The sequence below is a fragment of the Oryx dammah genome, unplaced genomic scaffold (assembly GCF_014754425.2).
Source record: "Oryx dammah isolate SB20612 unplaced genomic scaffold, SCBI_Odam_1.1 HiC_scaffold_8, whole genome shotgun sequence".
Taxonomy (NCBI): domain Eukaryota; kingdom Metazoa; phylum Chordata; class Mammalia; order Artiodactyla; family Bovidae; genus Oryx; species Oryx dammah.
This window is the reverse complement of record NW_024070192.1, coordinates 22429670-22443959: the sequence shown is the minus strand read 5'-3', so window position 1 is coordinate 22443959 and position 14290 is coordinate 22429670. Positions and strand designations below refer to the sequence as shown.

The 14290-nt window shown below is 37.0% G+C and overlaps 1 protein-coding gene across 6 annotated transcripts in view; it reads left to right on the top strand.

The window, feature by feature from the left end:
- Positions 1-14290, top strand: part of CDK12 (cyclin dependent kinase 12) — a 65251-nt gene that overhangs the window by 28311 nt on the left and 22650 nt on the right. For 2 of the 6 annotated variants that reach the window (XR_005721822.1, XR_005721823.1), the window contains exons 9-13: positions 2576-2653; positions 3695-3811; positions 4184-4315; positions 5683-5894; positions 6818-7270. Coding sequence is in view for 4 of the 6 variants with exons in the window: in XM_040245490.1 (XP_040101424.1) it covers positions 2576-2653; positions 3695-3811; positions 4184-4315; positions 5683-5894; positions 6818-7270; positions 11155-11867 (1705 nt within the window). In the remaining 2 variants the exon portion in view is untranslated. Of the gene's footprint in view, positions 1-2575; positions 2654-3694; positions 3812-4183; positions 4316-5682; positions 5895-6817; positions 7271-11154; positions 13732-14290 lie in introns of those variants that run through there. The other 4 variants (XM_040245494.1, XM_040245490.1, XM_040245492.1 and 1 more) reach the window with 4 other exon arrangements.

The window sequence follows — 14290 nt, the reverse complement described above, 5'->3', positions numbered from 1 at the left end:
TTTTGATTTTTTGAAACTTTCTGGAATTTATTTTCTGAATATTTTCAGTTCATGGTTGGTTTAATCTGTGGATATGGTACCTACAGATATGGAGGGCTGACTGTAAACACTGGTTTCAGGAGTATTTGTAAATAAATCTCATTTCAGAACACAGGCCAGAAAAGAGATTTGTTGTCCTTTTTTTTTTTTTTCTTTCCTCACATTTTGAAAAAAATATTTCAGGTATAAAAAAGTATAGAGTGTTGATGTAAACTGCATATATTTAACGTGTATAATTTAAGTTTTGACATTGGTAAAATCATCACCACAACCAAAGTAATGTGCTGCAAAATTATCCATGTGTTCCTTTGTAGTCCCTCTTTACTGTCCACATCATCCCATTCCCCACACCCACTCTTCTGCTCGCTCTTTAGATTGCTTTATATTTCTAGAATTTTGTGGTAAACAGAAGCATAATGTACATGTTCTTTTTTCACATTGGCAGCTTTTACTCAACATAATTATTTTAAGATTATTTATGTTAGTTTTACTGATTTTTAACTTGCCACATTTCCTTCTTTAAATAATTTTATTTATTTATTTTTGGCTGTGCTGGGACTTCTTGGTGCATGGGCTTTTCTCTAGTTGTGACTAGCGGGGGCTAGTCTCTAGTTGCAGTGCTCAGGCTTCTCATTGTGGTGGTTTCTCTTGTTGCAGAGCATGGTCTCTAGATGCATGGGCCTCAGTACTTGCGGCTCCCAGACTCTAGAGCACAGTGTCAGTGATTGTGGTGCAAGGGCTTAGTTGCTCTGCAGCATGTGGGATCTTCTCAGATCAGAAATTGAACCTGTGTCTCCTGCGTTGATCAGCAGGCAGATTTTTTTTGCCACTGGGCCACCAGGGAAGCCCTACATTTCTTTTATATTCATATATTTTATACACATATATGTGTGTGTGTTGTATGTATATATAATATATATATGTACTTATATGTAATATACAGTATATTCATAGAATAAAATGTATGTTTGTATATGTGTACTATATATATATCTTTTTTCCAGAACCATTTGAAAGTAATTTTATATGGTAGTGGTGGTGGTGTAGTTGCTAAATCATGTCTAACTCTTGTGACCCCACAGACTGTAGCCCGCCAGGCTCCTCTGTCCTTGGTATTTCCCAGGGAAGAACACTGTAATGGGTTGCCATTTCCTTCTCCAGTAGTTCTGTATATTCACACACTAATTTTGTCAGTACGCTCATAAGGTCCTGGCAACAATATCTCATGTAATAGAGGATCCAGTTTAGTAGCACATATTACATTTAGTTTTCATTCTTAATCTGGAACAGTTACTTGGCTTTTTTTCGGTTTTGATTTTGGCTGAAATTTTAAGTTTTGTTAATTTAAAATATTAGTTTCAGGTATACAACATAATGATTCAGAATTTTTGTAGATTATATTCCATTTCAAGTTACTGTAAAATATTGACTGTATTCCTGTCCTTGTAGCTTATTTATTTTATACATAGTCCCCTACCCCTAGATTGCTCTTTTCCAGTTCCTTCTCCCCACTGGGAATCATTAGTTTTTTCCCTATATCTGTGAGTTTGTTTCTGCTTTGTTACATTCTTTCATTCGTTTTATTTTTTAGATTATACATATAAATGGTAATATACTGTATTTGTCTGAATTATTTCACTTAAGCATAATACCCTCTAGGTCCATCCATGTTGCAGATGGTAGAATTTCATTCTTTCATATTTCAGAAGTGTTCTTTTTAAGGTATTACATTTGTACTCACATGAACCCTGCTTACCTTTTTCTGGGGATGTTACTTTGGTCACTTAGCTAAGGTGTTGTTTCCTTCACTACTAAATAGTTACTAGTTTTCCTTTTATAATTTTAATTTATTGAGAGATACTTGGAGACTGTGTAAATATGTCAATATAGTTTTGTAAGGCCTTTTCAAAATGGTGAAAGACTTTAAGCATAATATATTTGAAAGTCCTGTTGAAACTGATTCTAACTGATGACAATGAACTTTACAAATATAATGTCAAGAGGGCTGTATATAGTGCCCATTCTGCAGAGCAGATGAAGAAAAAGGCTAATATTCTTACTGGAATTGCTCAGCATCTTTGTAAAATTGAAGTCAGGAGTTTTTTAGTGTTTAGCTATTTCCTTAAATTTACAGTGGAATTGGTAGAAAAGGACTCTTGACTCCTTTTTTCTTTATTTTTTTGCCACACTATGTGACACGTAGGATCTTAGTTCCCCCACCAGGGATTAAGCACATTCCCCCTGCATTGGAAGCACAGAGTCTTAACCACTGGACTACCAGGAAAGTCCCTTGACTTCTTGTTTCTGCTTATAGACTGTCTTTTATAGGTGGCAAAAATTTGATCTACCAGCAAATCTTAATCTTTAATATTATTTTCACCATAAGAAGTATTTTCTTTTATGAAAGTCAGGCCCTTAGTTTTGGGCTTTTTTATTATATTAGATGCAACCTGATACACTATAAAAGTTTATTGAAATACACTTTAAATAAGTTCCAGGGATTTCTCTTCTGACCTCTCAATTTTATTCTTTCTAGATGCATTCTTGGGGAACTATTCACAAAGAAGCCTATTTTTCAAGCCAATCTGGAACTGGCTCAGCTAGAACTGATAAGGTATAGCTGTGTATGTGCTCTGAGTGCCCAAGGTTGATCAGTAATCTCATCCTCTAATTTCTAATACTTTTCATTCATTCTACTAAATGATTTTATGCTCCTTATGTCCAAGTAAGTTTCTCTTCAGTCAGGTTTACCATATATTTTGTCATGGGCTGTATACAAAAAGTGTGTATGTATGTGTGTATGTATATATATATGTGTGTATATATATATACACACACATACTAATATATATATAAGTAAGTGTATTTCAGTTACTTAATTTGCATAGTTTTTATTAGTTCTTCATGTAAAAGCATGCTGTTTTCAGAGTAGTTGTTTATTCTTACTTAGGTTAGATTAAGATCGACTTTATTCGGCAAACATTCATTGAGCCTATTCTCTAACAAATTCCTATCACTGTTTAACTTTAGGATTCAGAAATAGGTCCCTGCCTTCAAAGAACTCAGAGTTTAGTAAGTGATGCATCATGTAAACAGATAGTTATAAAAGAGAGCCTTTAATAGAAGGTTTGGGTAAGGTCTGGGATTGGGATGGAATTTGAATTTTGTTTTTTGTTTTGCAATAAGATTAAAGGGAAGAATATGACAAGCTAATATACACTTTTTTTAAAAGGTGGTGTTTAACCCATTATGTGTTATGCAGTAAACTCAGTTTTCCATCAGAATTCCAGTCTTAAGCTCTCCTCTTCTAGTTCAACAAGGACGTTATAGGACCAGTTCAGCTCTTTGAAATTAATGCTAACTGAACAGAACAAAACTGGTAATGAAAATCTATGTGGGACATTAAGAACATGTTTTACAAAGCCAAATATGTGAATCATTTTAGACTATTGTGCCAGTATTTTCTCATTACTATTTTTTAACCAACTCCTCTGTCCTTAAAGCAGTGAGGTCAGGTTTTACCTCTCTGCATGCCTTTTAGTTTAATAAGCCGAAAGCCCCCATACCTGAGCAGGTAATCATTTCTGCTTCTAGAATCGCTAAAATTTATAATGCTCACTCACTTCCTTGTTCTTGCTTTTTGCTTTGTTTTCAGTCGACTCTGTGGTAGCCCTTGTCCAGCTGTGTGGCCTGATGTTATCAAGCTGCCCTACTTCAATACGATGAAACCGAAGAAGCAATATAGAAGGCGCCTACGAGAAGAATTCTCTTTGTGAGTTTGACAAATATGTACATCTATTTGTTTATGTGTTTGGCTGTTGTTTGGACTTAGCTTTTTCCTGTCCTGGGGAATTAGTACTATCCCAGTTTATTATGCCAACGCACTGTAGGAAAACATTTTATTTTTGAGCATTATGAGTTTCATCATAGTCTTGCATTCAAGGCTTCATGTTTTCTACCTGTGGTACTATTGCATTTCTTGAATCCTGTGTGGAAGCAAATCTGCTTTCTTGTTTAGCCAGGTTCCAACTCCCTTCCCATGGTTTTTACATGGAGTTGGAAATTTAGAGACCTTTGGCATTAAGTTACAGGCTTAAGAACTGGAGTCATTGTGAACTTGTTCTTTTGCTCTTCCTTTCCACAGCATTCCTTCAGCAGCACTTGATTTACTCGACCACATGCTGACGTTAGATCCTAGCAAACGTTGTACAGCTGAACAGACTCTACAGAGTGATTTCCTTAAAGATGTTGAGCTCAGCAAAATGGATCCTCCAGAGTAAGTGCTAGTGGCCTTATAGTGACTCTAAACCTGAGAAACTAAAAATAATAGATTTTTAAAAAAAGAAGCTGCAGTGGCCAACCAAATAGAGAGGTTTTTAAACATTTCATCTTTTTAAATTCCTTATATCTGCAATGATCATGTTATCCCGTATGTGCAAGAACAGTCCTAATTTTATGTATTTATTTTTTTAAATATTTATTTGTTTGGCTGCACCAGGTCTTAGTTGTGGCATGTGGGATCTTTAGTTGTGGCATGAGAACTCCTGGTTGTGGCATGTGAGATCTAGTTTTCTGACCAGGGATCGAACCAGTCGTGTGTCTATCTATCAGGCCATATGTCCTGAATTTTTATATAGAAAACATGGTCTCTGAATGTGTCTTTCTTCTATCAGAATTTTATTAATTTTCTCTATTATATGGGATCCTCAGAGGTTCTACACTCCCCATCTCACATTCTGATAGAAACCTTTGGACTTTCACTGACAGCATTATAACTTTCACCTCAGAGTTTACGGGCATTTTTTTCTTATAGGAACACTGTATCTTAAATGTATGAGATGTTAGTATATGAACAGGTAATAACTACAAATCTGATAATCCAAAGAAATGTCCTAATTCATTTATTGTGTTTGAATTTTGATGCATTGAATGTGGCTGAAGTATGTAAGCTTTTTAGCAAAAATTGGAAATTTTGGCTGTGGTAATCTGTGTTGTGGTAAGATTTAACTTACTGGAATTTATTGAGTATTGGAAAGTCCAGAAATGTATTAAACCTCACAAATGAAAATATTTGGTCATAGAAATTCAGTGGGCAGAAAGAAAAAGAACCAGTTTTTTGGTCCTTAGAGACTGAGTAACACATAAACTGATTTTACACAAAGATGGTTTAATTACATGTGCTCATGTGGTTCCAAGATTTAAATTACTGCCTTGCCTGGGCTTTTTGTAAATATTAAGAAGGCAGTCACCTTTGTTCTGTTTATTCCCTATTAAAATTTGACCAAGAAAAAAAAAAGTCTCCTTAATTTTTGTTATGCTAAGCACAAACAATTATAAAACTTAATCATTTGACTGGAATATGGACATTTTTATAGAGCAGGTGTGTCTCTGTTATTAGCAAGATCTTCATTTCTCACTGTAGAAAGAAATCCTTTGGGCATTTGGATCTTTAGTTCCTCAGACTACCATATGCCATGATTCTATTTACGCTGCTGCTGTTTACTAATTTTTCTGGTTATTTTTATATTTTCTTTATCCTTTCCATTTCCCCTTGCTCTTTGCCTTCCCATTTTAATTTCTTGTTCCTCCATTCACTCAGTAGTGCACATTCCCACACACATTTCCCCTTTTGTCTTTTTCCAGCCTCCCCCACTGGCAGGATTGCCATGAATTATGGAGTAAGAAACGGCGACGGCAGCGACAAAGTGGTGTTTTGGTAGAAGAGCCACCTCCACCCAAAGCCTCTCGAAAAGAAACTATCTCAGGGACAAGTGCTGAGCCTGTAAAGAACAGCAGCCCAGCACCACCTCAGCCTGCTCCTGGCAAGGTGGAACCTGGGGCTGGGGATGCAATAGGTCAGTGCTGGGAAGGAGCCTTTGTGCTTTTATTAAGCACTTGGCAGATTTTGAAGGTCAAGTGTAAGGATTTGTATCTGTGTGTGTGTTTCAGTTTTTAGCCACTGAAAAATTAGTATCCTCATTATGTAAGGGGAAAGGGAGATAAGCCCAGTATTGTACATGTGGTCTAGAAAACTTAAAATAGATTATTTCCCTATCCTGAAAACTAATATCTCAATTCAGTGTGTGGCATAAATTAGTGAATTAGGTAAGCTGAATTTAAAGATTAGTTTACCTGTGGTTCACTAACATATAATTAGAGCCCTGTCTGTGTTAGATTTGATAAGACCTTAGAATTTAATCATGTTAAATCACAGTCGCTAAATGTAGTTAGTTCTGTGGACTGTTATTTGATCTAAATATATCCAAAACTGTGTAATAATGAATTTTTATAAACAACAAAGTAGCTCTCCTGTGGTACAACTGTTTTTTCTGAATTACAACTTCCTTCCTTGGCTCACTTTTCCTTCATTGTCTATTTAAAACAGTGGCTTTCAACACTGGCTACACATTATAATCACCTAAAAAGCTTTAAACATAAACACCTCTGAACAATTGCCAGATTTCTAGGGATAGGACCTAAGGCTTCTGAATTTTAAATCTCTCCTAATGTACAGTAAGGGCTGAAAATCACTGACCTTGAAGAATATAGATAAAGTCACTTTTACTCACAATGCAGAGATATTTTAATTAGTCCCTGTATTTTTAAGTGAAAATATAAAGAGTAACATGTGTCACAATTGGAGGCATGAAAAATGAGACATTCAAAATGAAACTTCATTCATTGGATATTCTAAGTTGCTGTTGTCAGTTGAAGATGGCAAAGGTCCTTGCCTTGCCTCGCCTCATCCTCTTATATTGGTTCCACTGTCTCTCCACAGGCCTCGGTGATATCACACAGCAGTTGAATCAAAGTGAATTGGCAGTGTTACTGAACCTGCTGCAGAGCCAAACGGACCTGAGCATTCCTCAAATGGCACAGCTGCTTAACATCCACTCCAACCCAGAGATGCAACAGCAGCTGGAGGCCCTGAACCAATCCATCAGTGCCCTAACGGCTGCCACTTCCCAACAGCAGGACTCAGAGCCCACAGCCCCAGAGGAATCTTTGAAGGAGATAGCCCCTGCCCCAGCGGTCCCACCTTCAGCAGAACAGACAACCCCTGAAGCTTCAAGCACACCAGCTGACATGCAGAATATGTTGGCAGTTCTTTTGAGTCAACTGATGAAAACCCAGGAGCCAGCAGGCAACCTGGAGGAAAGCAACAGTGACAAGAACAGTGGGCCACAGGGGCCCCGAAGAACTCCCACAATGCCACAGGAGGAGGCAGCAGGTAAACAGACCGGTCATGAATCTCATTGAGCTCAGGTGCTGTTGATCCTCTTAAAAGTCTCTAATGTTTTCTTTTTCACATCAGTGGCCTCAGTTTCAGTTTTTCTGTAACTTAGTCTACAGAAGAACATAGCACCAAGTGATGTATTTCTTGCCCAACTTCTCTTATTTAAGTCTCAAAGCTTCTTAAAGCACCTTTCGTATACTGATTGTTTTTCCATTTCCTAGGAAGTAGGTAAGTAAAGTCCCTGTGTTCTCACACAAAAAAACCACAGCCGTAGCTAGTGATGCATCTTGAACCACTGTGTGTGTGGTGGTCAGCTAGTACTAGCACTTGAAAATCTGCCTTCCAAGCAAACCATTATCAGATTGTACAAATAGCCACTTGTACTCTAGAACAGTGGATGCTAGGTACTGAGTTCCTGGAAACATACAGTCAAGAAAGCCCTAATAAAATATCATTGTTAATCTCCCAAAGAATGATTTGAGAAGATTTCTAAGCAGGTAATTAACACCATACATTTCCTTTCCAAAAAATAGCATATAAAGATGATTTAAATCTGTGTTCCTGAAGGATAAGTGAATGGACCCCAGATTAGGAACTGAACATTATTATTTTTTAAAAATCGAAAAAAGGAAATATGTATAACTTGATCTTACATAAGCACAGCATGCAATTTATTAGAGGGAAAAGAAGTTTAAATTTTCTAGTCAATTCTGATTCACAGTCTTTATTTCTAAAATCTTTACTTATTTGTAAGTGTTTTCAACTCCTTGGAAATTTTTGCTGTCCATGAAGACCCCATGAATTGGGGAAATGAGAAGATGTACAAGGGCTGTTGGAGTACACTAACCTTCAATTTTTAGGGTGTTGTATTCACATTTCAAATCGGTTGGTGCAGAGTATATGCCTTATTTCCACTGGTACAGGATCAAATAAGTTATTGTATGTAAAGTTTTTTTAAAAAGATAAATAAATTACCCTCTTTACTTTGTGGATAAGGAAACTGCAATCTAGGGAATTTAAATAAACCTATCTATGGTCCCACTACTGGCACCATATTATTGGCAGAGGCAGAACTAGAATTCCTGTACTTTCTTAATTAATGTGTTTCTTAATTCACTTTGCTCTTTTGTCATAACAATTCCAATAGTTTTTAAGAGACTCTGGGATGTGGAATAACAGAGAAAGCAAATCTAGAATTAAAGCAGGTCTCTTTGTCTCATCTCTCATACTCTCCTCCCTTGTACCACCACCCACCCCCTCACCAACCAAAAAAAAAAAAAATTATGATCAATAACTGAAAGAAGTTATTCAAGTTAAGTGGCATAGTGATTGAAAGAAATTCACCCAATAATTAAGTCAACAAGCTATCAGCCAAATGGTGAAGATGAACTAAAGTTTAGGCCTAGCTCATGGCCAGAAATTACTGGATTTACTTTTCAGAGGAGAGTAAAAATGCCATCCCTAATTATTCCGGTCACTTCCGGATTATCCAGTTGGTGACTCTCCTGTGCCTCTATCTTGCTCCTGCTACCTCTTATGTGGCTGCTTTGCTGTTCATCAGCACTTCCACCAGAGGGCAGACTGAGTTAGCCAGAGAAAGTAAAAATCTATCACTTTGGCTACTATTTAGCTATTCTGTGGAGAAGGAAATGGTAACCCACTCCAGTATTCTTGCCTGGAAAATCCCACGGACGGAGAAGCCTGGTAGGCTACAGTCCATGGGGTCACAAAGAGTCGGACACGACTGAGCGACTTCACTTCACTTAGCTATTCTGTACTTGTTGAGAAATGGTTATGGTTGAATCTAATTACTAAAATGAAATTTTCAGTTATTTGTATATTTCATTGATTCCTCTCACCACTGGTACAGACTGTTAAGGGTTGGCAATATTGTTAACACTTTAAATCTTATAACTATGTTTTTTTAAATGTGATCTTTATTTTTAATTCTTAAGATGTTTTATTAGCCTTTAATAGTTCTTTACAACCAGTCTGCCTTTGCTGTTTTGAAATAGTTTTCGTCCTCTCATAAATGTGAAAGAATGTGAGCTCAAGAATTAGTTCTATTGAAATACAACTAAAACTATTTGTATAAAAGGCAAAGGTTAAATATGAAATGTAGTATAGATGGAAGAATATAAGTTTAGCTTTGTCCATTTTTGCAGTTAGGCATTTTTAAAGTTGTTTGCCCTTAGTATTAAAAAAAAAAAAAATGGTGTTCCGTTTCATGTATAGACCAAAAATACTTTTTAAAATAACTGGTACTGTGATGTTCTTATGTAGTGAGATGTGTAGTGTTGATAGTGAAAAACTCTGAAATCTATAGATATTTGTAGTCCAGTTAGCTCTCCTGTTTTTGGATGTCTACTTTTCAAGTTGTGAGTTTTCTATAGCTAATTTTTCATCCTTTAATTTAGCTTTCTCTACCATCTAGTCAGCCAGCCAGTCTGTTAATAAAAAATTGAGTGCGTACTGTATATAGGATGATCAACTTGTCCTTGTACTGTCCTGGTTTTAAAACCAAAGTTTTAAACCTGGGAACCTTCTTTAGTCTCAGGCAATTGGGACTCTTGGTCACCCTAATTGTATTTACATATAGCACCTGACCTTATCCTCCCACTGCTCAACAATTTTGTAGTATTTTCAGAATACTTTCATCTGCCCACTAAGGGTATGCTTACTTTACTGATTGTTTTTGCAAAATATAATTGTGGTATATATGCTACCAAAATACCTAATTGTTATAATTATAAAAACTACTTTTGGCTTGCCTGAGTAATGACTTTATATCACTGTCTCATAATAAAGAATTGATTATATGAACATTTAAAAATATGCTTCATTAGGGAACAGAAAAATCAGTCATTTGAAAGATATCCCAAAACAGTTTTTTCTTCAGCAAGGTAACTCCCAACTCTAAAGGCATGCTTCTGACTACTTGGTTTTGTGTGTCCTCAAACTCACACCATTTTACATTTCTAGTCTCTTGCCTTGGCAGGAGTTCATTATCAGACAGTGATTGCCATGGTTAGGCAAATTAATCCAGTTGTGGGTAACAAAATGTCTAGGGAATGGTTCTAGTAAGACCTTTGGAAAGACAGAGTATAGTATTAGTTCAATACATTTCTAAATACTCTTCTCACTGTCTCCAAGATAAACAAAGGTTTATCAACAGCCCATTCTGCATGACATTGCTGTAGTGACTTTTTATAATTACTGTAACATAGGAAGCTGAATGACAGTACGGTGGTTTTCCTCAGACTGTGATTATGGGGAGAAGGAGCTCAAACTGGGAGAAGCAAGTGTATATGTATACATGATGGTAATGAAAGGTTTTTGCTAATTTCATCTCACCTGTATATTCTTCTAGCTTTATTTTACGTGTTAACCTGATATCATCAAACATTCTGTAAAATGTGTTAGCTAAGTCCATACGAAGTTTCCTGTTGTACAGCAAGATTATGTCCTAGATATGTGACCACAGCATATGTATTGTTCCTCTCATCTTCCTTTTACTTTATTTTCATTAATGTTTTGATCCAACAGCAAAAAGGGGTGGGGAGGCTACCAACAGCCTACATATTAGAACAGTTCCTTAAGGAAGGAAATGGAGGAGATCTCAGACAAAAATCAGAACAATCATTTGAAATACATGATTTTAACACCAGCTGTTAGATCCAGAATGCAACTGTTTTACTTTTAATCGCTTGATTTTATTTATAAATTGCGATTTCCTGATCCCAAGGTTTTTTGCTTTATATATATTTGGTTACTTGTATTGATATTTGTTTATGTTGGGGAGTGTGTGTGTGTGTGTTTGTGTTTATAATCACATGTGATTTTTAAGATGGTGTTTAAAAGAAGTAACCCTTCCACAGCATGTCCTCCTCACATTCTTCCACCAGAGAAGAGGCCCCCTGAGCCCCCCGGACCTCCACCGCCGCCACCTCCACCCCCTCTGGTTGAAGGCGATCTTTCCAGCGCCCCCCAGGAGTTGAACCCAGCCGTGACAGCCGCCTTGCTGCAACTTTTATCCCAGCCTGAAGCAGAGCCTCCTGGCCACCTGCCACATGAGCACCAGGCCTTGAGATCAATGGATTACTCCACCCGACCCCATCCTAACAGGACTTACGGAAACACTGATGGGCCTGAAACAGGGTTCAGTGCCACTGACACTGATGAACGCAACTCTGGTCCAGCCTTGACAGAATCTTTGGCCCAGACCCTGGTGAAGAACAGGACCTTCTCGGGCTCTGTGAGCCACCTTGGGGAGTCCAGCAGTTACCAGGGCACAGGGTCAGTGCAGTTCCCAGGGGACCAGGACCTCCGTTTTGCCAGGGTCCCCTTAGCATTACACTCAGTGGTCGGGCAACCATTCCTGAAGGCTGAGGGAAGCAGCAACTCTGTGGTACATGCAGAGACCAAATTGCAAAACTATGGGGAGCTGGGGCCAGGAACCACTGGGACCAGCAGCTCAGGAGCAAGCCTTAACTGGGGGGCCTCAGCTCAGTCTTCTGCTTATGGCAAAGTGTATCGGGGGCCTACGAGAGTCCCTCCAAGAGGGGGAAGAGGGAGAGGAGTTCCTTACTAACCTAGAGACTTCAGAGTCCTGAAAGATCCCTTCCCTATCCATTTCTTCCATCCAGTCCTCTGAACCTTTAATGAAATAATTTGCCAGAGCGAGGTAATCATCTGTATTTGGCTATTGCAAAGCTATCTGTTGTATTCCTTGCTCACTTGCTCCTAGCAAGCAACTTATAAAATAGTGATATTGGCACCAGTTTCTCCTGGATGGGATATAGTCAGAATATTTACTTCAACTCTACCTAGTAAATACAAGTAGAGAATATGGAGAGGGTCATTAAATTGAAAAGTAAATGTTTAATTAGTTCATTTCCTGCACTTCTTGAGCAGAAGAAGGAAACAGTTTCAGTTTTGAGATGGCTCAGGAGAGGTTCTTAAAGTTTTTTTTTTTTTTTTTTTTTTAATGGTTTCTTTTGAATTTAGGGTTTTTGGTTTCTTTTTTTTTTTTTTTTTAAGAGAATAGTGTTCACAGAATTTGAGCTGCTCTTAGGCTTTTGCTTTAAGGGAAACAGAGTGACTGGCTGGTTTAAATAAATGTTTCCTTCCTCTCCACCATCTCACATTTTTGCTTTCAAGTGAACTCTTTTTTTTACCCATTGAGCATCTTGAACATACCTTTTTTCCAAATAAATTGCTTATTCTTATAGTTTGCTCCACTTTGAGAAAAGACATGCCCTCACCCCCCTCCCTGCACATGAAGCAGGTTGTAGAAAGTGGCATTCTTGGGCAAGTAGGTAGACTTTATCCCATCTCTTTACCTTTTTTATCCCATCTTTATAGACTTTCTCTTTCTCTCTATTGCTCTCTTTTTGAGGCATTTGTTTGGAAAAAAAATTAATTGTTGAGATGCCCAAGAACCTGGGATAATTCTTTACTTTTTTTGAAATAAAGGAAAGGAAATTCAAACTCCTATATTGTTCTCTGTAAATCTTCAATTCTAAAATTTTTTTTTAAACCATGTTCTGATGGTGAAGTTGATTTGTAGATGCAAACAGCCTAGGACATTGCTGCTGAGGTAGGGTTAGAGATGATCCCTCCATACCTGGAGGGTTAGTAACATCAGTTAGCATACTGTTTACACATATTTTTTTATGTAAAAAAAAACCCTTTGAAACAGAGCATTGTAATATTGTCAAAGAGGAAAAAAAATACATCCTGAGAATACATGGAAATGTAACTTAGTATATGGTGAATATTTTTCTGAAGATATATCACTACCTGAGACCTTTTTTAAAAAAAGTAATTTTAAAAGAGTATCCCATAAGAAAGAACAGTATTGACATACACACATATCACCATGAATATCCTGTCAATTCTTTTAAAGATTTTCCTCTAGAGAGATTTGGTTTTGGTAAAAGGGGTTAAATTATAACTTCATGGCAAGAATTTTGCTTTATTATCAGAAAATGAAAGAGGGGAAGACTTTCAGGGTGGGATAACCTGGGAGGTTTCTCATTCTGGCTTCCAGTTGTGTGTGAGTACCAGCATATAATGTGTTTTTAAAACATACACATTTATAGAAATTATCTGCACAGACCTAGATGCTTGTGAAATGTAGGTTAGCCCCCCTTTACAAAGAAAAGGCAAAATGTGTTTCAGCATCTTGGAGAAGAGTTTACAGAACTCAAGTAAAGTTTTATGTTTCAATGCCAAGTTCATATATTAAAAAATAAACAATACTTGTGAGAGAGAGATGCGTTAATAAAAAAAAAATGTAAAGAAAGAAGAATCTTTTTCTGATACTTACATGAAGACTATTTTCCCCTGTTACTGAAATAGGCAGATATCTGGTGTGTGTATTTCTTTATTATCCTCTGGGTTTTGGTCTGGCCTTGCCCTCAGGGCCAATCATTGATTAAAAAGAGAAACTTCTAGCCATTTTGGCATTGATGGCTTTTTAAACCGGTGAGTCCAGTTAGATTTGCTAGGCTCACTGACACGCTATTGGTAAATTGCATTAAAGTTCATCTGAACCTTTTGTCTGTTGACTTCTTAGTCCTCAGACATGGGCCTTTGTATTTTAGAATATTTGAATTAAAGACATTGGGCCCAACTCTTCCATTTTTGACTAGAGAACTTAAGCCTGGATCCTTTCAAAAGTTTCCAGTGAGAAAAATTGGTTTTCCATCAAATATAAATAAAATCTCTATATATTTTAATTGTATTTTGGTTATCAGCAGTCACCAATAATGTTTTACCCTCCCCAACCCTTATTTTTAATTATGCCAAATATTCTAAATAATATACTTAAGTCTCCATTCCCCTATCCCTTCTATTAGGGAATAGGGTGAGTGTGTATGTGTGTGGTGTGTGTTTGTGTGTATGTATGATCCCATTTCAACCCCCACCCCCAATTTGGGAGTCTAACCTTTAAAAAGAAAAGATTTGGCAATTTTGACTATTTCTAAAGGCAAAGGGACAAAGAAACTC